Source organism: Apodemus sylvaticus, chromosome 1 (assembly GCF_947179515.1).
Source record: "Apodemus sylvaticus chromosome 1, mApoSyl1.1, whole genome shotgun sequence".
In the NCBI taxonomy this organism is placed as follows: Eukaryota; Metazoa; Chordata; class Mammalia; order Rodentia; family Muridae; genus Apodemus; species Apodemus sylvaticus.
This window is the reverse complement of record NC_067472.1, coordinates 190230705-190253988: the sequence shown is the minus strand read 5'-3', so window position 1 is coordinate 190253988 and position 23284 is coordinate 190230705. Positions and strand designations below refer to the sequence as shown.

Genomic DNA, 23284 nt, shown 5'->3' with positions numbered 1-23284 from the left:
CAGTGCAGCCATTTGTGTGTGTGTGTGTTTTTGTGTGTGTGTGCGTGTGTGTGAGTGTGAGAGTGTGTGTGTGTGTGTGTGTGTGTGTGTGTGTATGTGTGTGAAGGCGTCTTCTGTGGCCCGGCTTTGTGGCTGGGCTCAGTCTACACGGAGCGACCTGGCGGATGCTGACTCCAGGTGGAGGCCAGACCCCCACCACTCGAGTCATGTCGGATGTGCTTCAGGATCGGGGCAGGAAGCGGTGAGCCCAATTTCGTTCTGACGCTGAGTCGTGAGCGACTCGGACCCTCCCCAGCCCTCACCACGGGCTCACAGGCGTTCAGGTTGGTGAGAGCTGAGGGACGCTCACAGCGCGCATGCGCAGGGTCTAGGCGGGAATCTGGACGCGCTGTTGTCGGTGACTCTGGGTTCCTGTGCCTCTGTCCGGGACTCTGGGTCGCGGAGGGCTGTGAAAACTGCACAGTTGTGCGCATGCGCGGATGGTTGGGCGTGTGGTGGGACCAGTTTGGGACCGAGGATGCCCAGAAGGATGCAAGACAGGGGGTAGGCATAGTTATTGGGGAGTTAATTGAGAGACCTAAGGGGACACTTAGGTGCCTTGCGTTTTGGACAAAAGAGTTTTAGAAGAGGTGTTATCGCTACGGAGAGACAACGTGGTGGGGCCTCTAAGGTGAGGAGAGTTCAGGTCGGCTTGGCACAGTAGGGGGCGCCTTACTGGTTTGGAGGCAGGAGGGGCTTTGAAACCGCGCAGTTGATGAGTTGTCCCTGCTTGTCGTTAGACTGCCTCTTGATTCCTGTCTCAGGAGGCAGAGAGTGTCCTGTATTTCCTAAAGGGGATGTGTCACTTTGCTGTCGGGGAGAATGGTCCCATTTAGTCCACTGAGTCCATTACAGGGTGTGTCACCTAAAGCTCCTCTGCGCAGAATCAGCTCTGAAAGTAAAGCGAGAGATCCTGAGGGTAGGTGCAGAGGTGGGTGTGACCTGAGCCGTTTCCTCGGTGAGCTTACAAAAGCCCCAGAAATCCCCTCCTCCCGTGCATATTTAGTGGAGAGCCTTCCAGTGCCCAGATTCTTTTCCCAAAGAGAGGAACCATGTCAGTGTTCCTGTACTAAGCCCACGCTGTACTCATGAGCAAGCGTTTGTGTTGGAATCACCAGCCAACAGCCTAAAGAGGTAGGTGGCTCTGGTACCCGGAGCAAACACTGTTTGCAAACCCGGGGATGTCCTGTTTGCTGGAGAGATATGTGGCTTCTGTTCCCAGGTCAGGCATGACAGCCAAGCAGAGCAGTGGCCCCGGTTTAGGCCAGTGAGCCCGGTGGGGTTATTGTTGTTCTCGAGAGAAGTATGAGGAAGAGACCCTTACAGGAGCATGCATGACTCAGCTGTATCTCTGAAAAACCCACGGGAGTGATGACTCAGTGAAGTCATGTCTCTGGAGCTGCCTGCCAGACTTGGCTCATCTGGGCAGGGTACCTCCTCCCCAGCCTTTGCTACTTCTTATATAACCTTAAGGAAGGGTGTGTGTGTGTGTGTGTGTGTGTGTGTGTGTGTGTGTGTGAGTGAAGGTTCGTTTACTTCCTGAGTCTTAGGAGCCTCCCTTCTCCTTCTAGGAGGGAGCATTTCAAATCGGAGGAAATGGGTACACAGTAGAGCAGCCTGGAGTTCCTGGTTCTTGTCCCAGGAGAGGCAGTATTGCTTCAGTTAATCCGCCCTTTAGACAGTCGAGTACCAACCAGATTGAGGGTGCAAAGTCCTAGCAGAAGATTCTAGGCAGAAGGCCCCTGTGCATGCCAGTGTATTCAGTTAGAGGATCTGCAACTGGCACCCGAAACCTGAACATCTTAGAGCTCTCAGGTGTTCAAGTTGGGTAAGGACTCCCCATCTTAGCTGCCTTCTGATAGGCAACCGCTGGGAGGAGGCAGGTGCTATGAGCATCTTTACAGAGTAGGTGTTGCTGGGACCTTTGTTTTGGCCTGTTCCGCCATGAAGCAAGAAGAATGCCTGGGTTTATAGGAGAGCAGGATGGAGGACAGGGAAGGGCCCAGAGCCCTTGGGAGCAGCTCTGGCTAGGTTTGAAGACACCTTGGAAGTCAAGTGTTGAGGGCCGAGGACTGGTTCTGGAGCTGTATGCTCAGACTTAGAAGATGTTGCATTTTAACTGAAACTCTGCGGGCATGCAGAACTGGTGACCTCAGGACCCTTGTGGCAGCTGTGACTTGGAGGCACAGGGGCAAACAGATTCCTGTGAGAATCCACCTGGAGCTGGGGCATAACCGAGCCGGCTAAGTGCCTGCCTAGCATGAACCAAGTCCCAGGTTCCCTCCCTGTCACTTCCTAAATCTGGTCTGGTGGCACACGCCTGTGAAAGCCATAGAGACAGGAGGATGGTGCGTATGAGGCCAACCTAGACTACATGACACCCTCACTCAAAAACAATGGAATCAAACCCAAAGCAAAATAGAACCCCTGACAGGCAGAGCACCCAGGTCCTGAATGCAAATCCTTCATGGGAACCTGCTCAAATGAAAGGTGTGTGCCACCATGCCCTGCTAAAATATACTTTTGACACATAGTGCTGGGGTCGTAGTTTGCTGTAATCACAACCAATGGGATGCCCAAGTGTAGGGAAAGACAGGGTCTCCCTGGCATTCAGGTGCCCAGGAAGGTGTTACAGCAGGAATTAGGCAGGTTGAGACTCAGACCTGGGCCTGGTGGGTGGAGGGAAGTAGGTGTCCCGTAGTCCAAGCACACAGGATGCTGGGTTTCAGCCTTAGCATGAGCAGCAAGGGAGTGTGGTGGGGTTGGTGCCTTAAGTGGGATTGGTCAGCTGCTACCCTGCTTTCCAAGTTTGTGATGCCAGATCAGCACAAAGACAGCTGAGCTCCAGGGGTACAGGGTCTGCGCCTGGCAGAGGCTGCTATGTGCTATGGCTGCCAAAGGTCCCCAGTTCTGCCTTGACCCTTGCGCCTTTAGGTCCGAAAGCCCTCCAGACTGATGGAGGAATCGGGTTCAAGTTACAAATTCAGAGCCTGAGGGTTTGGGTAAGAATCTGAGGTAGATTCTGGTTGGATGGTGGAAGGTCTGTCCCGTGCCCTGGCTGTTTGGATAGGAAGGTGGAGACTCTGAATGTTTACTGATGAAATGTCCTGAATTTCCTCGATGTGGTCAGTGGCTCTATGATTCCTAGGCCTGGAAAGAGGTGTTGTCTTGAGGTTGCACACTCAAGGCAGTAAAGTATGTAAATACTAAGGAGTTCTTTGAGTGCTGGCTGTTTGTGGGACTCCCAGGACCCAGTAATGTCCTGATTGGAGCTGCACATTTCAGTACTGGGCAGATGGTCATGTTTCAAGCATGAGGTGAGCTTACAGGGTAGCGGGAATGGAGGAGCAAATTGGAGCTGCAAAGATTTGGCCTGGGAGGAGCAACTCAGGGATTCTTGGTTTATGTCCAGTTGGGGCATTAACTGCCAGGGGGCAGGCTGGGCTGGAGAGCTGCAGTGCGGGCTGTACAGACCTGCTTTTGTTTGTGCAGCTGGGCACCACGCCACACCTGGAGAAGACCATGGCGCAGCAAGACGATGAGTCTCCGGAGTCCCTGCAAGCCTGTGTGGAGGTGAGTGAAGCCACCCTTCTCCCGGTGGCCTCGGCTCTTCCCTGCCTGACCCCACAGCCTGAGCCTTGAAAATCGCTTTGCAGTATTTTAAGGGATTTGGTGCCTCATGGGTGACAGGCTTTTTAAAAGATTAACCAGCATGTGTACGTGCATGTATACACAGATGTCGACAGGGGAATGTGCCTGTGTAGAGGCGAGAAGAAGGCACCAGATGGTGGTCGCTGTTACTGTTTGCGTTTTATTTTAAGAAATGGCCTTTCTCTGACGTAGTAGAGCACTTTCTTCCGCTTGAAGTGTTCCCTCTGGGTTGGTGGGGTGGGGGAATGGGGGGGGGGATAAATAAAATGTCACAGAGCTGATAAAATGGAGAGCCAGAAGGGCTCCTTCCCTGAGATTAATGGAAGCAAAAACCCAACAGTTACAGAGGAAACTCTGGAGGCACACTGCAGAGGAGCCCCCTCAGGCCTGTTGAACTACCTGCAAGCTGTGCAGGAGCTCCCGGATGTAGCTGCTCCTGCTGGGAACCCTCACCCGTGCTCCTGCTGGGAACCCTCACCCACACTCCTACTGGGAACCCTCACCCACACTCCTGCTGGGAACCCTCACCCACACTCCTGCTGGGAACCCTTACCCACACTCCTGCTGGGAACCCTTACCCGTGCTCCTGCTGGGAACCCTCACCCACACTCCTACTGGGAACCCTCACCCACACTCCTGCTGGGAACCCTCACCCACACTCCTGCTGGGAACCCTTACCCACACTCCTGCTGGGAACCCTTACCCGTGCTCCTGCTGGGAACCGTCACCCACACTCCTGCTGGGAACCGTCACCCACACTCCTGCTGGGAACCCTTACCCATGCTCCTGCTGGGAACCGTCACCCACACTCCTGCTAGGAACCCTCACCCGTGCTCCTGCTAGGAACCCCATCTTAGGGTTTCTGTTGCTGTGATGAAACACCGTGACCAGCAAGCAAGTTGTGGAAGAAAGGGTTTATTTGGCTGTTTATCACCAGAGTAAATTAGGACTGGAACGCCAGGCAGCAAGGCAGGAACCTAGAAGGAAGAGCTGGTGCAGAGGCCGTGGAGGGGTGCTGCTTACTGACTTGTTTCTCATGGCTTGCTCAGCCTGCTTTCTTACAGACCCCAGGGTTGGTATACATGGGATTCCTTTCTGGCATGAATAGACACGTGTGTTTCATCTCCCCAGGAAAAGTCTATCATACACACCAAAAGCTAGCATTTCCCTGATAGACTGGAAGCCAGTAGGTCCTAGTGAGTTTCTGTTCTCTACCCTTCTGAGCTGGAGTTACAGGTATACATGGGACATCCAGCTTGTTACCTGACTTCTGGGGTCTAAGCTCTTAACCCTTTATTTCTCTCTACCCTCTGCCCTTTTAAAGTTTAAAGATTATTTTCACTTACTGATTTTTATGTTTGATGTGTATGGGTGTTTCATGCTTGCCTGGTACCCAAGGAGGCCAGAAGAGGGCACTGGCTCCCCTGGAACTGAAGTTATAGATGGTTATGAGCCACCATATCGTTGCTGGGAATTGAACCCAGGTCCTCTGGAAGAGCAGCCAGTGCTCTTAACTGCTGAGCCATTTCTCCTGCCGGTATTTATTTATTTTTAAGTGTTTATTTTTATGTGTCTGTGTGTGACTATATTCTACATGTGTGTAGGTGCCCACAAAACCAGTATAGAGAATCAAATCCCCCGGAACAAGAGTGACAAGAGGCAATGAGCTACCTACCCCTTGTGGGTATGGAGGACTGAACTAGGGTCCTCTCTAAGACCTGCAAGTGCTCTTAACCACTGGGCCATCTCTTCATCCACCATCTTTTTAAGAAACGTTTTAAGGCAAGACAGGCTCTCATGTGTTGAGGGCTGCCCTGGAATTCACTCTGTAGTTAAAGATGACCATACTTCAACTACGTATGCTCCTGTCTCCACTCCCTAAGTACTGGAATTAGATGTGAACTACAGCTTCTAGCCCAGAAAAGGATGGGTTTTTGTGCATCCCAATACTGAGGAGAATACAAAGGCCCAATGCTTCATTTAGATTTAAATACACCACCCAATTTTGTTGCAGGAAATATTAAATATATATATATATATAAAGCTAACACGTTTCTGCACTTGTGCCAGCAACTCCCTGCCCTGGCAGCCTGGCTGACCATACACTGGTGAGCAGTGGCTGACCTGTTTGTATCTCATGGAGACTCTGACTCAGAACTCCAAAATCTCTCCATCCAGCTCGCTAGGTTCCCACTGGCAGATTGCTACCATGCCAGCCCTGTGTTTCAAATACCCCACGGCCTTTGTGGAGCAGCTCAGGCAAACCCACCCTTTACCACTTACCTTTCTCTCTGGAACTCAGTCAAGTCACCGCAAGAAGAAAAACACCACACAAACTTAGTTCAGAAACAATGGTAACTCAATCTCTGGGCGCAACAACTAGAATCCTAATCTTGTAAGCTATATTAAGTCTAAATTCTCTGGTGGCAAATCCTGGTGGATGCACCATAAGCTGGGAGCTACATCTTGTCCTCACTCTATCCCATCCAAAAAGTCCAAAAGTGCCTCTCTCTCTCACCTCCTCCTCTTTTCCCCTCACCAACCCGAAAGTCCCTCCTACTCGCCCAGTGATTGGCTCCTTAATTCATTAGGGGATTGGTTCACAAGAAGTCCCTTGAGTACATGACTCACTCCTTGTCCGTAGCCCCTCCTAGGAGAGGGGAGTTAGCACCGAAATACAACAGCACCAGGCCCATCCACAACACAATTTAAAGACCTCAGTTGAAATTATATAAAATCCATATTAAATCCTTCAGGTAACTCATCCTGCAATGCTTTGAAACAGTGTCTAATACATTATAATGTGAGTTATCGTCAGTATGGAAGTCTTTTGCCTGGTAACAATGTTACCACAATAAGAAGAACTTTTGAATCTAACTATATTCTGGCTGGTCACTAAGATCTCCATAGACTTTGACCAGTCAGCTTACAAGACACTAGGCTCTAATTCCCAAGCCATTTATTGTTAAAACAATCCAGTCACAATTTCAAATGCCTTCTGGACATTGTGGCAAGAAAAAAATGTATACAGATAAAAGCCTAAAAATCTTCAACAGAAAAGGTTCTTAGTGGTGACTGACACTAGATTCTCAGCTGAACCACCCCTAACCTGTTGGCTGTCTCAGCTTTTCCTCCTTTCCCCACACCTATGTCACCTTCAAGTTCCTTGCCCTCTCCTGTTGAGTCTGATTCCTATGTGTATGTTGAAATCCTGTATACTTCCATTGTTAGTACAATGTTTTTATTCTTTGAGCGCTTTACACACACACACACAACACATTTTGACCATATTCCCCTCCCACCGTTCCCCTAGCTCCTTCTAGGCCCACTATCACAGCATCTGCTGGACTATCAAGAACCTACCAGAAGCTATGACTTCAAAGAAAACTGAGTTTCCCTCCCCTAGAAGATACCTGTTTTCAGTAGTTCCCCAGGTAGAAGTGGCTCATGAGCCTTGCTCCGCCCACCAGCTAGAATGTCGGGTAGTTTGATGTTATATGGTCTCATCCTGAGTGCAGAGTCTGTCTTGGCCATAAGACAGTGTTTGTTTCTCTTTGACTTGCGGTTCTTACAGTCTTTTCAGTCCTTTTCATCACAGTCTCTGAGACACAGGCAAGAGAGGCTGTCTTTTTTTTTTTAATATTTATTTATTTTATTTATATGGGTATATTGTAGATGTCTTCAGACACACCAGAAGAGGGTATCAGATCCCATTACACATGGCTGTGAGCCACCATGTGGTTACTCGGAATTGTACTCAGGACCTCTAGAAGAGTAGTCAGTGCTCTTAACCTCTGAGCCATCTCGCTAGCCCAGGAGGGACTGTCTTAGAGTCACTCAACAATGGGCCTTGAGTCGGGGCAGGAGGGACTGTTACAGATAAGCCTTATTTGTAGCTGAGCATTCCACAGACCTGTTCTGTGTACATTGATTAGTTGTGGATTTCTGTGTCACCACCCTCACCACTGTGCAAAACAAAACACACACACACACACACACACGAAACAAAAGACAACCAAAAACCTTTGTTGTCTGAGAGCTGTGCTAATCTATGGCATAGAGATAAAGACTTAGAGGGTAGTTTGTTACAATGCCTATTTAACAAAAATTATAGTGATAGGTTCACCTCTAGGTCATGTGGGCCCCACAGCCGCAGGCTTGTAGCCACATTTACAGTACCAGGCATGCATTTTCCCTTGAGAGTAGGCCTTAAGTCCAATAAACCTAACCCCATAATTGCTTAACCCCATAATATCCCTGCCTAGAATCTCAGCTGCTAGCCCCAACTGTATATACATCACTAACTTCTTTACTGTTGGTGCTGTTTAAAAAGGTCGTGTGTGTGTGTGTGTGTGTGTGTGTGTCTTATGCCTGCATTTATGTGCACAGGTGTGTGCACCTCCAACAGGTGTCCTTTGAAACAGGTGCTGTCCCTAAACCTAGGGCTAGATTGGGATACAGAAGGCCCAGCAATTTTCCTGCCTCTGCCCAGTTCAGAGGAGGTTGTAGACGTTGGCAGGACAGCCTGGGTGGTGACGTGGGTGCTGGGATCCAAGCTCTAGTCCCCGTGACTGTCCAGTAAGAACTCTTAAGCACAGGGCCATCTTCCAGCCTCTTCTGTAGGAGCTCTCCCATAGAGGCTGGCCTGTAAGAAGCTGTGTTGCTGAGTATACCCTTGAACCTTGTGGTCCTCCTGCCTCCCAAGTACTACAGGGACAGTCATGCACCACCATATCTGACTTAATTGTGAAGTTAATTTGTTAGTCATTCTGAATCGGTTCTGGCTTGGGTCGTGCTAGAGGCTGAGTTGCTCACCCACTGCTGAGCAGTGCAGGAGTTTGGGTACAGCCCAGTGGACAAGCCAGGCCAGGCCAGGTGAGTTCTTCGGATCCAAGTGTATCCTGGCTTCACTCAGCCACCTTCAGCTGACAAGCGGGGCCGTGCTGAAGCACTCACAATAGTCCTGTACTGTGTGTGAGGCCTCATTCCTTGGGAGGCCCCTTCTCTCTCCATGGGCTACTTTGAGCTTATATGGAGGGGAGCCAAGACTGGCAGTCTTAGAGCAGGTCAGATCCTACAGACCCACCATGGGAGTTCCAGTCTTGGCTTTGTTCTCTGATGGGTTTCCCTTTGTCTCATGTGTTTGGTTTCTCAGAACTTTGTTCTACCCCAAGAGATGATCATCGAAGTGGACGGAGAAGATGCTGGGTCACTGGACTTCATGCCTCAGGTGAGTTGGGCCAGGCCGGTCCTTCACCCAGAGGATGTGTGCGTGGTGGAAGCACGCTGAAGGGAGCTAGAGAGGATGGAAGTGAGTGACTGACGTGTTTGTGGTATGCTCTGAGGGCCCAAGTGCACACCCACAGGTGGCGGTTTAAATATGCCCGACCCAGGAAGTGGCACAGTTAGGGGTGTGGCCTTGTTGGAGGAAGTGCATCACTGTGACTTTGAGACCCTCATCCCAGCCACTTGGAAGACAGTTTGTTCCCAGCCTCCTTTGCAGGAAGATGTAGAAATCTCGGTGCCTGAGTTCACTCTATAAGAGTCGGCCTTCACCTTTCACCATGTAGAGTGCAGGGAACAAATCCAGGGTGTACAGCTTTGTAGTAAGTGTCTTTTTTATAAATAAATGATTTCTGCTTATTTTCTGTGAGCGGGTGTTTCTCCTGCATGTGTATCTGTGTACGGGTGTGGGATCTCCCGAAGCTGGCATTACAGACAGTTGTAAGCTGCCATGTGGATGCTGGGAATTGAACCTGGGTCTTCTGAAAGAACCGCTGAGCCATCTTTACAGCGCCCACCCCCCACCCTTTTTTAAAAAGGACATGGTCTCCTTATGATCCGTGGCTCACTATTTACTGAGCGATGAAGTGAAAGCAGTTGTCATCTCAGCAAGCTGACAGCTCAACCAACTTGCAGGCCCTTACTTGATATCTAAGCATCGATTGGACAGCGGAGTGAATAGTTACTATAACGAAGCATGGACTTAGAGAGTTAAAGATTTAAAGACCCTGCAAGACCAGTGTTCAACCCAGCTAGCAGTTAGTTTGCATTTCAGAATCCAGTTTTCGGGTAATCACTGAAAGACCTTTGAGATTCCGGTGAAGTTGATGGGCCTGCGAAGAATGCCCAGATGGCAGCGTGTGCATGCAGTTTCCTGTGATTCAGCTCCCATGCCCTACTCACGGGCTACGGCTCCCAAAAGTCTGGCCCCCAAATGTCTGGTCAGTTTAGAGCTTTTGGTGGCAAAGACATTCAATTGCTTGGTATTTACTGTTTTCTGCAAGAGAGCTCATCATCAGCACTTCCTCATGGATCAAAGTCCCCATCCAATAGGCTTGTTAGAGCTTCTGTCCCTAAAGCAACCTGTTCATGAGTCATTGTTGACGTCTTCATTTATTATGACTATTGTTGCCTGGGAATGGACAGAGGATGCTTGTGTGCAAGATGAGTGCTCTACCACTGAGCCACGCCCCCAGCCCCTCGCTGGGGGATTCTAGGCGGGGCTCTACCACTGAGCCACGCCCCCAGCCCCTCACTGGGGGATTCTAGGCGGGGCTCTACCACTGAGCCACACCCCCAGCCCCTCACTGGGGGATTCTAGGCAGGGGCTCTACCACTGAGCCACGCCCCAGCCCCTCATTGGAGGAGTCTAGGCAGAGGTTCTTACACTGAGCTACATCTTCAGCCTCTCTCTACTCTAGGTAGAAAGGCTCTACCACCAAGCAGAGAGAGATATTCCTATCCCTTCTTTCATCTAACTTAAAGAAGCTTCATCTGTATCTCACACTAGTGAATTTCACTTAGGGAGATCCTCCTTATTCTCCAAAACCAAACAGAACAGTAATGTTTCTATATTTGTTTTGTTTTGTTTTGCTTTGCTTTTATGTCAGTGGTCAGAGAGTAAGCATTTGGGGTTTATGGTTTATACAGTCTCCTTGCTAGTTATACTTTGCTGGTATATAGAAATAAATCAGTTACCTAAAATACTGTATCCACTTGTGCTAAATTATAATAAACCTGTACTTAGAAAAAAAAAAAAAAAACAGGCATTGCATCAGATTTACCTGACAGCTAGACTTTGCTAATGTCTGAGGCAGAAGATGAAATGCAGACCTCAGTTGGAAGTCAACCTGGGGTTTGTGAGAGTCCGTCACAAACAAACAAAACTGGGGCATGGGCTGGGGTCTTGGATGTAGTTTGTGTGGAGTGCTTGCCTTACAACTCGTGAGACGAGTTCACCTGTGTGAACTCCTGCACTAAATTACCAAGGAAAATGGGTGTATGTTGGAACTAGAGTCCTGAGAGGCCTCTTTACACATGTGCTGATTCCTGAATGAGAAATTGTTACATACAGTTGATAATCTGTTTTTATTACTTTGTTTCTGCATGTGTGTCAACTCGTGTGTGTGTGTGTATGTGTGTGTGTGTGTGTGTGTGTGTGTGTGTGCACAAACTCTGGCCACAGCATGTTTGTGGAGGTTAGACCCCTGGGAAGAGAGGAAAAGACACTGGAGTCATTTCCCTCCTTCCCCTCTGTGAGCCCCAAAGTTGTCAGACTTAATAGCAAGTGCCTTTCTCCTCTGATCCATCTCACCAGCCCCAGTAACCGAGTAGCCAGGGGATTTTTCAGGAAGCTGCCAAGTTACCTTAGCCTGGAATAGACAGCATGGTGGAAACAAGCAAGCTCTGCCTCAGCAGGAGGGAAGGCAAGAGTCAGCGCCTGAGCCTGTCCCTCTGGTCTCACCATTCCTCTGTGGCACACGCAGGCTGCTGCGCCTCTGTCACACAGACACATGATGGTAGCAAATGATAAAAACCTAGGGGCTGCAGAGTTGGCCCAGTGATTCAGAGCACTGGCTGCTCTTCCGGAGAGCCCAGGCTCAACGCCTAGCGTGGCAGCTCACAAGAGTTCGTAACACCAATCCCAGGGGATCTGACGTCCTGTTCCATCCTCTGGTGGCACTGCACACACATGGTGCACAGAAATGAATGCAGACAAAACATCCACTCGCATAAAATAATAACTATAAGTATTTATATTATCTCATGTGTAGGAGTGTTTGGTCTTCGCGTGTGTACAGCATGCGTGTGCCTCTTACCTGTAGATGTCAGAAGAGGATGTTGGATCCTCTAGGAGCTAGAATTGCAGGTGTTTGTGAGGCCCCATATGTGTGCTGGGAATTGAACTCCGGTCCTCTGCAACAGCAACAAGTGATCTTGACAATTGATCTCTCCATCTCCCCAGCAGCCCCTTAAAGGCTGGTGACATGGCTCAGTGGTAGAGCACTTGCCTAGTGTGTGTGAGGGTCTGGGTTCAGTCTATCATAAGTAAGTAAATAAGATGAAGAGACTCTATATACTTCTTGTTTGATGTTCCTCTTTAAGGGATAAAAGCGGGTCTGGTATCTGAAGCCCAGCAGTGCTTTCCACCCTGGTTAGGATGCTCGGGATGCTGATGGTCTAATGCAACCTCCCTGTGGTTAGAGTCCAGGGGTACTGAGCTAAAACCACCAATGCCCAGCTAAGCAGGAACATGTGTGCTGCTGTTCTAGGAAAGCACAGACTTCAAGATTGTGACTGTGGACCTTACAGAGGAGGGACAGAGTACGTGGAGCAATGCCCAGAGAACCCCAGAGAGGACGGGGGAAGGCCACAGGGACCTGTGGGGTGAGTACTGAGCCACTCTGAACAAAGGACCGTCTACCGATGCTTTCCTTTCCTGTTAAGCTGTAGGGCTCAATAGCCAGATGTACTTTTTTACCTTCATGTGCTCAGGAACGCACCACATCACGCAGGGGAAGGTCAAAGGTCAACCTGCAGCACTGGCTCCCGGGCCATGCACCACAGGAGTCTTTCTCCATGTTTTTGGAGATGCTGCCCAGAGGATTCATTCTGGTATTCTCAGAACATACTACATGCCAGTCCTTTCTGCAGCCCCTGAAAATGTTGGGATGTGTTCTATAGCTCACAGTACCCTCCCGGCTACACTCACTACGCTCCTACAAGTATTTCCTTGAAGTGTTGAGGGATTGATGGTGATGCTGGAAAGTCTGGGAGACTCCCAGGGCCTGAGGACCATGGGGAAACTTTGCAAGGCTGCATTGGAAGGCCTGAAGACCTGGTGCTGGAGGCAGGCACCGTGTGGTACATGAAGATCTAGGAGCACTGGCAGACCAGGAATTCCTGTCCTCTTGCAGTCTCTTCTGCAGCCTTGAAGAATTTTTAACACAGGTGACCCTGCCCCAACCTGGAAATGCAAATTTATATAAAATGTAATTTATTGGGTTTGAGGTTATTCAGTCTTCACAGATCCTAATGGCCAAGGCCTGGGATCAAACTCAGTGATTTTTCTTCTGTCTCCAGCATAAATATCCAAAATCCAATCTCTCCTTCCAACAGCTTTGCAAACCACACAGTTCCCTTATTAAAGCAAGGCAAAGGTTATAAAGACTTTTATCAATGCATTTTTCCAGTTTTCTTGTGACTTTTCCCAGGGAGATGTACAGAAAAGTCTGTTCCCCACAACAGGACATTTACATCTAAGTCCCGCTTGGTAACTAGTATGTTTACTAGATTACTGTAGGAACAGAGCTGACCTGAAAGCAACTAGATCTTCACACCCAGCATAGAGAAAACTTACAGAAGCCCAGGCCTTCTCACTCTATAATCTAGCACCTCTTTAAGACATGTGTAGCTGGGCCAGGAAGACTCCATGACTAAACTCTTAAGTGAGAGTCCAATACTCTTCCCACCTCTCTGTTTTGCCAGACTACACTGGCTGACTGCCAGCACCATCAGCCCTCCTGTGGTAGGCTCTGCCTTCCTTAGCTCACACCAGCACCACTGAGCCCACTGTGGCTGCATCTTTACTGTCATTACCCTCATTACAGCTGTAGGTGTTTTAGAAGCCATGACAACTCTCATGCATGATGGTTCAGGGTTGCAGTGTACTCAAAGAGTGAGTAGCTCAGTTACACCATTCCGGAACCACACGCACGGGGTCATTACATGTGCAGAAGATCTGTGTGCAAACCCCGTTGGTAGTTGCTGCTTCCTTTGTCTTACAATGGGGGATCCACTTTTCCCACATGGGCTTTTTAAGTATTACCTAACAGTCACTTAGAAGCAGGCTGTGTATATACCTCTAATCTCTGCAGAGGAATCCTTAGTCCATAGCACATCATGTGTTTGAAGAATTGGGATAACATTGCCCCATCCTGAGTTCCTGCATGCACAAATATACTGTTGATACACACTGTGCTGGTCAGTTTCATGCCTCCAGAACTCTCTAAGAAGTGTAGCTACTAGCATTTCAGTGCACGTGTGTCTAACACTAACACAAATTGAAAGGTTGTTTATTTCTTCTTTTGGGGGCTCTTTTTGTTTTTAGCACTTTCTGTTTTATTCCTATTGATTTAAAAACTTTTAAATTTACTTGAGGTTCTATGGGTTCTGCATAAAGACTTATTATTTTTGCTCTATGGATATATGTGTGGGCTTGAGTATGTGCACCATAAACATGCAGGTGCCACCAGGCAAAAGAGGATGTCATGTCACTTGGAACTGGAGTACAGACAGGCATGAGCTCCCTAGTGTGTGTGCTGGGATCTGAACCTGTGTCCTCTGAAAGAGCAGCCAGTGCTCTTAGCTACTGAGTTGTCTCTCCCGCCCCTGCATAGGTGATTTTACTGAGACATGTAAGTCCATGATATTTAACGTCTTGTTTATTTGGATAAAATAAAGACGCAGATAGTTTGAGTAGAAGATTCCTTTGAACCCTTGGGCTGTGGCACTTTGTTTCTTTCTTTTTTTTTTTCTTTCTCGAGACAGGGTTTCTCTGTGTAGCCCCGGCCGTCCTGGAACTCACTCCGTAGACCAGGCTGGCCTCAGTGACCCTTCTGCCTCTCCCTCTACCTCCTGGTGAAGACTGTGGCACTTCTGCACTCACTGCCCTCTCTCCTTTCATTTCTCAATCCGGGTTAGAGGAACATAAGTCAGACATTTTTTCCTAGTTCCTTGTAACTTCATCCTGCTCTCTAGCTCTGATTGTCTTGGGGTTAGCGTGTATAGGATGTTGTTATGGTTTGGATATGAAATATGTCCCACAGGCTCATGTGTTACTTATGCATGTTCTCCAGTAGGCAGCACTGTGTTGAAAGGTTCTAGAAACCAGAGTCTAGAGTCTGGCTTGAAGAAAGGGGCCATTTCATTGGTGTGCCATAGGTTATACCTGTGCTCTGATCATTCTCTGATTCCTAGCTATCACAGATTGAACCCTTTCCCCTCGCTCCACTTGACATGATGTTTTTTCAGAAGGCCCTGAGGCTAAGTAATTATAGCCTGAACCTTCTGAGCCATGTGCCAAGGCCAGGCTTCCTTCTGTAGACTTGTTCCTGGTGGGCATGTGGTCACGGTATGATAAAAGTGGCTAATACAGGTGTCTTGCTGTACTGTCTTCCAGACTTGCCAGCTGTGCATGAAACAGAAGAAACAACCTCAAAGCAGACAGTCTTCGATGAAGGACCATCCCATGGGTTGAAGCTGGAGGGGTTGACAAGAGATGATCCTTGGCTGTCGTCATGTGAAGAAGTCCGTGACTGTAAGGAGCAGTTGAAGAAACAACAGAACAATCAAGAGGAGGTGGCCTTTACCCAGGGTAGAGCTGGTTCTCCTGATACTCTCTACAGGGGTCATGACCTTGACGGGAGTTGCTTGGGTACCAACCAGCCTTCATTCCCCATGATACCCCTCAGAAACCATTTTCATAAGCAGGCGTCACATGTTAAAAAGTTACATGGTGATGTTGTTGCAAACAGTCACCAAAAGATCAGCGATAGCGAGGATCTCCTTGAAGATAACAAATCTGGGAAAGTTCCTCAGAGCGTTCATCCCTCTCAGTTTATAAAAACCCCACAAGGAGATAAAGCCTATGAATTTAACGGTCATGTTCAACCTTTCAGCCTAGGTGCGCCCCTAAATCTAAACGAAAAAGTTCATTCAGAAAGTAAAACCTTTGGCTTTAAAGGGCGTGGGCAAGTTTTAAACCATAACATAGTCCTCAATGAGCAACAGAAGCTTCTTGTAAAAGAGGGCCAGTATAAATGTAGTAAAACCGCCCCAAGTCCGTCTCTTCCTCAGAACATGAGAAACTACTCCGAGGAGAAACGCTTTGAATGTAAGTACTGTGGCAAGTCCTTCAGCTGGAGCTCGCATCTCATTGCACACCAAAGAACCCATACGGGGGAAAAGCCGTACAAATGCAACCTGTGTGGGAAGTTCTTCACCCGGAGCTCACACGTCGTTTCGCATCAGAGGATTCATACTGGAGAGAAACCATACAGGTGCAATCTGTGTGGGAAGTCCTTTACCCAGAGATACGTTCTTGTGGTGCATCAAAGAACTCACACTGGCGAGCGGCCTTATGAGTGCACCCAGTGTGGGAAGTCGTTCCGCCAGAGTTACAAGCTCATTGCACATCAAAGAACCCACACGGGAGAGAAGCCATACGAGTGCACCCAGTGCGGGAAGTCGTTCATCCAGAGTTACAAGCTGATCGCACATCAGAAAATTCATTCTGGAGAAAAACCTTACGAATGCAGTCACTGCGGCAAGTCCTTCAGTCAAAGCTATAAGCTCGTTGCACATCAGAGGACTCACACAGGAGAGAAACCCTTTGAGTGTAATTACTGTGGGAAATCATTCAGCTGGAGCTCCCAGCTGGTGTCTCATCAAAGAACCCATACAGGAGAGAAACCTTACGAGTGTAACGAATGTGGGAAATCATTCAATCGCAGCTCACACCTTGTCATGCATCAGAGAACTCATACTGGAGAGAAGCCGTACCAGTGCAAGCAGTGCGGGAAATCCTTCAGTCAGAGCTATGTGCTTGTCGTTCATCAGAGGACACACACTGGGGAAAAGCCCTACGAGTGTGGCCAGTGTGGGAAGACATTCAGGCAGAGCTCCTGCTTTACGCAGCATCAGAGGACTCACACTGGAGAGAAGCCCTACGAGTGCAATCAGTGTGGGAAGACATTCAGCCTAAGTGCCCGGCTTATCGTCCACCAGCGAACTCACACTGGGGAAAAGCCCTACAAGTGCGGCCAGTGTGGGAAGGCCTTTATTAGCAGTTCTAAGCGCAGTAGGCACCAGGCTACTCACAGCGAGGAGTCCTGTAAGTCCTGACCATTTGAGAGTCTGAGCCGGCGTTGACTCCTGTCAGTCCAATCCTCTCAAGTTACATGTGAAGGAATGCACTTGACTGGAAATGACAGTGTGAGAAGAATGCACATAGACCCTTTCCTTACCCTGTGTCGATGATAGGAAGGAGTAAGGCCTTCAGTTTGGCGGATGTGGATAAGAGGTCTCTGAGAAGAAAAGCTGTTACTCACAGGCAGGAGTGCGTTCTTGGATGACTGTGCAGGCATCATCACTAAGCCAGCCTCAGAAGGCCACCTGCTGACTGGCAGAAGTCATTTCCCAAAGCACTCTGTACAGAGAAGGCAGACGCTAGATAGAGAAACTGAATGTTAGCTCAAATACTGCACGTTTAGTGCAGAAGCCCTCTAGTTTGTGAGTTCTGGCCAGGTCCTTGAGAGCACAGCTTCTCTGTTACAAGGCTGACGCTCTGTAAATTTAGTTCAATGGTATGTGTTCTAAAATGCTCTTACTTAGGAAAGTAACTGCTGGCCACCAGCTGTGCTCTCCTGCTTCTGGCTCTTTTCCTCCATGCTTCTAAGTGGCTGAGCCACAATCTCCCACCCCATCTCCAGATCAGAATCCTCGTACCTGCTCACTGCAGGCAGACGAGCCATTTGATCCCTCATTTATGCAGGCTTAACCAGTCAGGTTCTAGTCATAGCCAAACGTAAGCTCACTTTGGAGTGCCCTGCTGCTCTTCCAAGGAGCTGCTTCTCTATCTCAAGGCTTTGCTTGCTCGTCTGCTGTCCTCGCTAGTCATTCCGTGCCATCAGGAGACAACATAGGAGCCACTGCTGCAGAGTGACAGGTGGCCATTGAGTTGTCAGGGCCCTAGGCCTCTAAACCAAGCTCATCTGAGCCAAGGAATGGACTCCCTTGCCCTCAGAGTCCCCAACAGTATTCCTGTGGATGCTGCCCATGAGCTGCATGTTTCAGGAAATTCACAAGTAGAATCAAGCTTGCACTAGCATGGAGGTGAGCCCATGCTAAAAACCCATCTCTAGTGAGGCTAAATCAGAAGGATTGTTCAAGACCAGTCTGTGCTACATAGCAAGACTGTCTACTGTCTAGAAAGAGAAGGAAAGAAAGAAAGAAAGAAAGAAAGAAAGAAAGAAAGAAAGAAAGAAAGAAAGAAAGAAAGAAAGAAAGAAAGAAAGAAAGAAAGAGGGAAAGAAAGAGGGAAAGAGAGAGAAAGAGGAAAAGAAAAAAGGAAGAAAAGTTCATCCTATGTCTACTCCCACACATATATTAAATGTTGGTTCTTTTCCCTGAAAATAAAGAAAGCACTCATTTCTGAATCTCAGAGAACCTAAATCTAAAACCAATGGCCTTTCCTAAAAAGACTTAAGTGAACCGTTGACTGATGGGTGTGTTGTGATGACTCAACTTAGACCTTCCACTGGATCACGGTATTTGACCATGTCAGTCTGCATAGTTGCCCTGATTGGTAGTTTATTATCTCTTTTATACACTTCTGTTACAAGTGAAGATTTTCTACAACTAAGGCAGATGACCAGTCGAAATGAAACACATGTCAAGAGTGTAGAGAGTCCCTGGAACCTCCTTGAGAAAATGGTTATGTATAGCCTGAAGTTGGACAGGGATAATTATTTATTGATGTTGTATGTTATCTCTCAGAGATGCATGTTGTGCTATAACATGGGAAAAGGAATAAAAACTTACCAGAAGCAAAAAAGAAACTTGTCCCATTTGTTTGAGCTTTTAAAGAGTGGCCCACTAGATGCCCTGTGGGGCTCAGTGATTTCCACTAAGCTTAACCTAGGCTAGTCACTCCCCTGAGTTTAGATTCTATAGGATCCCGAACATGAAAGTGTTTCATTAGCAAGGTGAACTAACAGAAAACACGGAGGCCTGGGGTTCTGTGGCTCCTTCACACAGGAGTGTTCCCAGTGCTATTCTGCTCCCCTCCCATGGTATCGTCCCCTCTGCTATCCTCAAATAGAGTTTTCAGAGTGAGCATGCTGCTTTGGGGAAGTGCAAGAATGAGGGCTGGGAAGGTGGCCCAGTGGGTGAAGGCACTTGCCGTTCTTGCTGAATTCAGTCCCCAGCATCCACGTGGTGGCTCGCAACCATCATAACTGCAATTCTAGGGGATACAGCACTCTTCTGACCACCCTGGGCACTAGATACACTGGTACACAGACTTACATGCAAGCAAAGCACTCATACATACACACGAAAAATGAAAAGTCCAGAAGTAAATTCTCCAGGCAAGTTTTGCAGCTACCTTGTGAGGTGGTTCCCTCCCTGTTTATGTTTTATGGAGGGGTACACATGCTGTTGTACATCTGTGGAGTTAATAGGGCAACTTAATGGAAATTAGTTCTTTTTCCATCATGTGGACTCTGGGGATCAAACTCAGCTCATTAGATTTGGTGGCGAGCGCCTTTACCAAAATGAGCCATCTTGATGTCCCTTGGCTTTTAAAAATGTTGTGTCTGTCCTGATCTTTGTTTCTAAATAATGTATTTTTAACCCTATAAATTACTGTGTGCCTGAAGCCTTGACCTCAGAAAAGTAATTTTTGTTTGTTTGAGACAGGGGTTATAGCTGGACTTTGGCTACTTTGTGGGTTCTTCTTCCACTGTTTTCCCATCCTTTCATCCCCTATCACTTGATAGGGAAAGAAAAGAACAGAGGGGAAAGGACCGGCGTATCATTACACTGCTTCCTACTGGTTAGGGACGCTGCGTTCCTTGGGGCAAGTTTGATCCTTGCCATCAAGGTATCTAGTTTCTTGTTTCATCTGTGTATATAACTACTTAACAGACCATGACCAGTAACCTAAAACAATCAACAACCTATACCCTTGCTAGCATTTATATACCCTCTGAGAAGTCCCCGGATTCCAAATTTCATGCAACTGCAGAAACTATCTGCAGATTGTAAAACCCCCCCTGTGGTTTGCATGAGGCAAATCACAGTCAGCTGCTGTGGGTAATATGAAGTAGCACCATATCCCATACCTGGGATTGAAATGAAAACATAGTCCCATATTTCTGTGTTCAGAGAAACCAAAATGCTCACTACAGGGTTTCTCTGTGCAACCCTGACTGTCCTATAACTCACTCTGTTAACCAGGCTGGCCTCGATGGCTTTGAAGATCCACCTGCCTTTGTCTCTGCCTTCCAGTTGCTAGGATTAAAGGCCAGAGCTACCACACGTGGCCTAATTTTTTAAAGGTGTGTAAAACTTAGCCTGTGTGTGTAAGTGTTTTGCTCACAGGTATGTGCATCATGGGTATGCCTGGTACCCATGTAAGTCAGAAGAGAGTATCACATACCCTGGGACTGGTGTTACAGATCATTGTGATCCTCCTTGTGAGGGCCAGGAATTGGATCCAGGTCCTCTCCAAGAGCAAGTGTGCCTAAGTAGGCCAGGCTGTAAGATTTGCCTTCTGAGTGCCGGGACTAAAGGTATATACAACTACCACCCTGCTAGAAAGATCACTCTTTAAAGAAGACTGAAAATTGAGATAAGGGGCAGGGAAGAGTTCCTTTGAAGCAATTTCAAAACCTTGCCATCAGAGTTCTGATCTGTAATTTGTCTGGCTTTACATTAATTTGTATGAACATGGTTCCTACAAGACATAGCCTACCTAGTGAAAACCATGAAGAAATTATCTTCACATAACGTAGACATGAATTCCCTGAAGTAGGGAAAGAAGCTGAAAGTACTACCTGCTAAAGGTATGAGATGACTCTACAACAGTGGTTCTCAGCCTGTGAGTCGTGACCCCCTTCAGGGGAGGGGAGTTACCTATGACCATTGGGAAACACATATTTATAACTCATAAGTAAAGTAGCAATGAAAATGGTTTACCCCTAATCTTCTTTTCTAACTGCTGGCCTGGCTATGTCCCTAGAGGTATGCCACAAATACTTGCTGTTTCTCCTGGCCATATGTCCATGGTCCATTTCCTTTCCCTCTCAGCCCTACTCCCCAACTCCCACCTATGCCCTCTTCTCCTCTCTCCTCTGCAACTTCCAACAAGTAACTGAAAATCCACCTATCTCTAGTCTCCCCAGTAACTGGCTGTAGCCATTTCTATTCAACCAATAGTTTTAAATTAGGGAACAAGGTTTACACAACAAAAGCTGGTAAACATGAGGATTGACTCATAAGCAACCAGACCTTCAGGTACAGAATTTAGTATTATAATACATAGCAACAGGCCAAACTTCACCAGAAAAAGAATTGTATTAAAGGGTCTCAGCATTAGAAAAGTTGGGAACCACTGTTTTAAAGAGTCCCCTGACAGAATTAAGACAAAATGTAGTGTACCTGGCAGTGAGAGGCATTCTGAACTGGACTGTGTACAGAAGCAGGATCATTCTGAATTCAGATAAGAAAACAGCAAAGGTTCACACTTTGGCTTTGTTGAAGGCTTGAAGACAAAATGGCTACAAGTTAGACCTCTGAAGCCTTCGAGGTTCAGTTGAGCAAAGGAAATCATTTAGTAAATGCTGAAAATGTTTGTTTGGCAGTGGAATTGATGAAAGTTTAGAGACTTTTTGGAGGATTTGAGTTACTGGGTCTGTGCTCATGTGCATCTGTTTTTGACTGCTGAGTCTTGTTAAATATATAAATAACCGTATGTCTTGCCACAGTTACTGGGTACTGGTTGATGGGTCCCAAGAGTTATACTCTAAAATAGATTACTAATTAAGCAGTTGAGTAATTTCTATCATTTGCTAAATAGCTTTATTTTGAACTGGTGAGATGGCTCAGCAGCTAAGGATGCTTGCTCTCAGTCCTGACCATCTGATTTTGATCCCCATGACCCACATGGTAGGAGAGAGAGTACTGACTTTTGCAAGTTGACCTTTGTCTTCCCCATAAATCTTTTTTGAAAATCCAAACCTAGGTTGATGATGGTATAGCTTTGCTGTTAAAAGCACACACTACTTTTGTAGAGGACCTGGCACCCACGTCAGTTGACTAACAAGGGTTTGTAAAGTCAAGTTTGGGGAGAGGGAGTTGGGAAACAGATGTCCTCTTCTAGTGTTCTTGGGCACTACACTCATATGGTGCATATACATGCGCTCAAGCACGTGAGCGTGTGCGCACGCACACACATTAAATAAGTATTTTAAATTATTAATTCGGTTCCTTTGCATTTGATTTACCTCTTTCTGTATTCCTGCTTCCATGCTTTTTATAGAATAACTCTTGGACTGGGTGGGAGTTAGTTATATTGAGTTTGTCCTAGTGTCACGTTTGAAAAGCTTTTTCCCCCCAAGATTATACAGAGGGTGGATGTTGGGGAGCTGAAGGTGAATAGAGATCAGAAGAATTAAATCAGGAGAATCCCTAAACTCAGGACTATGCAAATGATCTCGAAGGGAAGTCCACTGGGAGTAACGACAGCCCTGCAGATCCCGAGAACTGTAAGCTCACGCAGTCCCTGACGCGCTCTAGAAAAGTGCCGTTTAACACAATCTTCCACAGAAAGCAGGGAAAGATTCGTGGCTGGAAGATTTCTGGCTTTGGATACACTAAGGACGCTGTTCTGAACGTTCAAAGTTTGAGATTTTCAATCCAGCATCTTAATCCTCGGCACTTCCGCTCTGGGAAGACAAGGGGGGAATCTGAGCATTCTGGGAAATGTAGTTCATGACCCTCTTTAACTTCTGCCGCGGGAGACTGAGAGGCCACCCTATTCCGGCTGGGAAATGTGGGAACTGTAGTTTTCAGTGTGCACACTGAAATCCTCAGTGTGCAAGAATAACTTCCGCTGCATGAGACTGTCCTCCCTGCTCCCTTCAGGAATTCTGGGAAGTGTAGTCCTGGCTACCTATGCGGGAAGAGTCACTTCCGCTCCAGGTGTGCGACGCCTTGTCCTGTTCCTTTCAGAAAGGTGAGCCCTCCCCTTTACTCTCCGCTCCCGAATCTGCGCGATCCTTTTCAGGTTGCCCCGGGTGATAGCCACCAGGCGTGTATCCTGGGTAAAGAAATCTGCCTCGGAAAAGTAGAACGTGACCTTACTTTGAAAGAGCATGCCCGAGTGTGCTGCGATTGCGCACACAGACTCAGGCCTGGCCAGGGGCTGTCAGAGTCACCTGGATGGAGGGTCTTCTGGGCGTAGTGCACCACCAGCTGCCTCCCTAGCCCCAGTCTCGATGCTATCTCCCAGCAGTGGAGTTCAGACTCTCCATCTCTGCCTCCATTTTTTCCACAACGCCTTGGTACCTATCCAAGAGTGATCTCGAAATTTCCTGCAAGGCTCAAAACTAGCTGACGCGCGGTAGGAAATGGCACATTTACTATCAGTGCTTTCCAAATTTCAGAGAAGCTGGACGCTTTAGCGACCCACAGGTGGTCCCAGAGCTCCTGCTGTAGGGTCTCTGGACCCAGCTTGTCCCCATCA

The 23284-nt window shown here is 47.8% G+C and overlaps 2 protein-coding genes across 3 annotated transcripts in view; both read left to right on the top strand.

Annotated features, from left to right (window-relative positions):
* Positions 1–19379, top strand: Znf180 (zinc finger protein 180). Of its 2 annotated transcripts, none has more exons than XM_052169531.1 (5): positions 1–241; positions 3532–3612; positions 8846–8920; positions 12246–12360; positions 15155–19379. In XM_052169531.1, exons 1-5 carry the CDS (start codon positions 95–97, stop codon positions 16876–16878), a joined length of 2142 nt encoding a protein of 713 aa, XP_052025491.1. In that variant the 5' UTR covers positions 1–94; the 3' UTR covers positions 16879–19379. The 2 variants fall into 2 exon arrangements, with proteins under 2 accessions (XP_052025491.1, XP_052025486.1); XM_052169526.1 differs by having other exon boundaries at positions 155–323; positions 15155–19378.
* Positions 19380–22647: 3268 nt separating this feature from the next.
* LOC127665383 (uncharacterized) overlaps positions 22648–23284 on the top strand; it is a 31911-nt gene continuing 31274 nt past the window's right edge. The window contains exon 1 of the mRNA XM_052157789.1: positions 22648–22774. Within this exon, the coding sequence (XP_052013749.1) occupies positions 22714–22774 (61 nt within the window). The 5' untranslated portion in view covers positions 22648–22713. The remainder of the gene's footprint in view (positions 22775–23284) is intronic.

Bases quoted from the DNA above. Each gene is read 5' to 3' on its own strand.
- Znf180 (XM_052169531.1), top strand. From the start codon at position 95: ATGTGTGTGAAGGCGTCTTCTGTGGCCCGGCTTTGTGGCTGGGCTCAG. The intron at 8,921-12,245 runs GTGAGTTGGGCC...CTGCTGTTCTAG, and splicing joins CACTGGACTTCATGCCTCAG to GAAAGCACAGACTTCAAGAT. The intron at 12,361-15,154 runs GTGAGTACTGAG...ACTGTCTTCCAG, and splicing joins AGGCCACAGGGACCTGTGGG to ACTTGCCAGCTGTGCATGAA.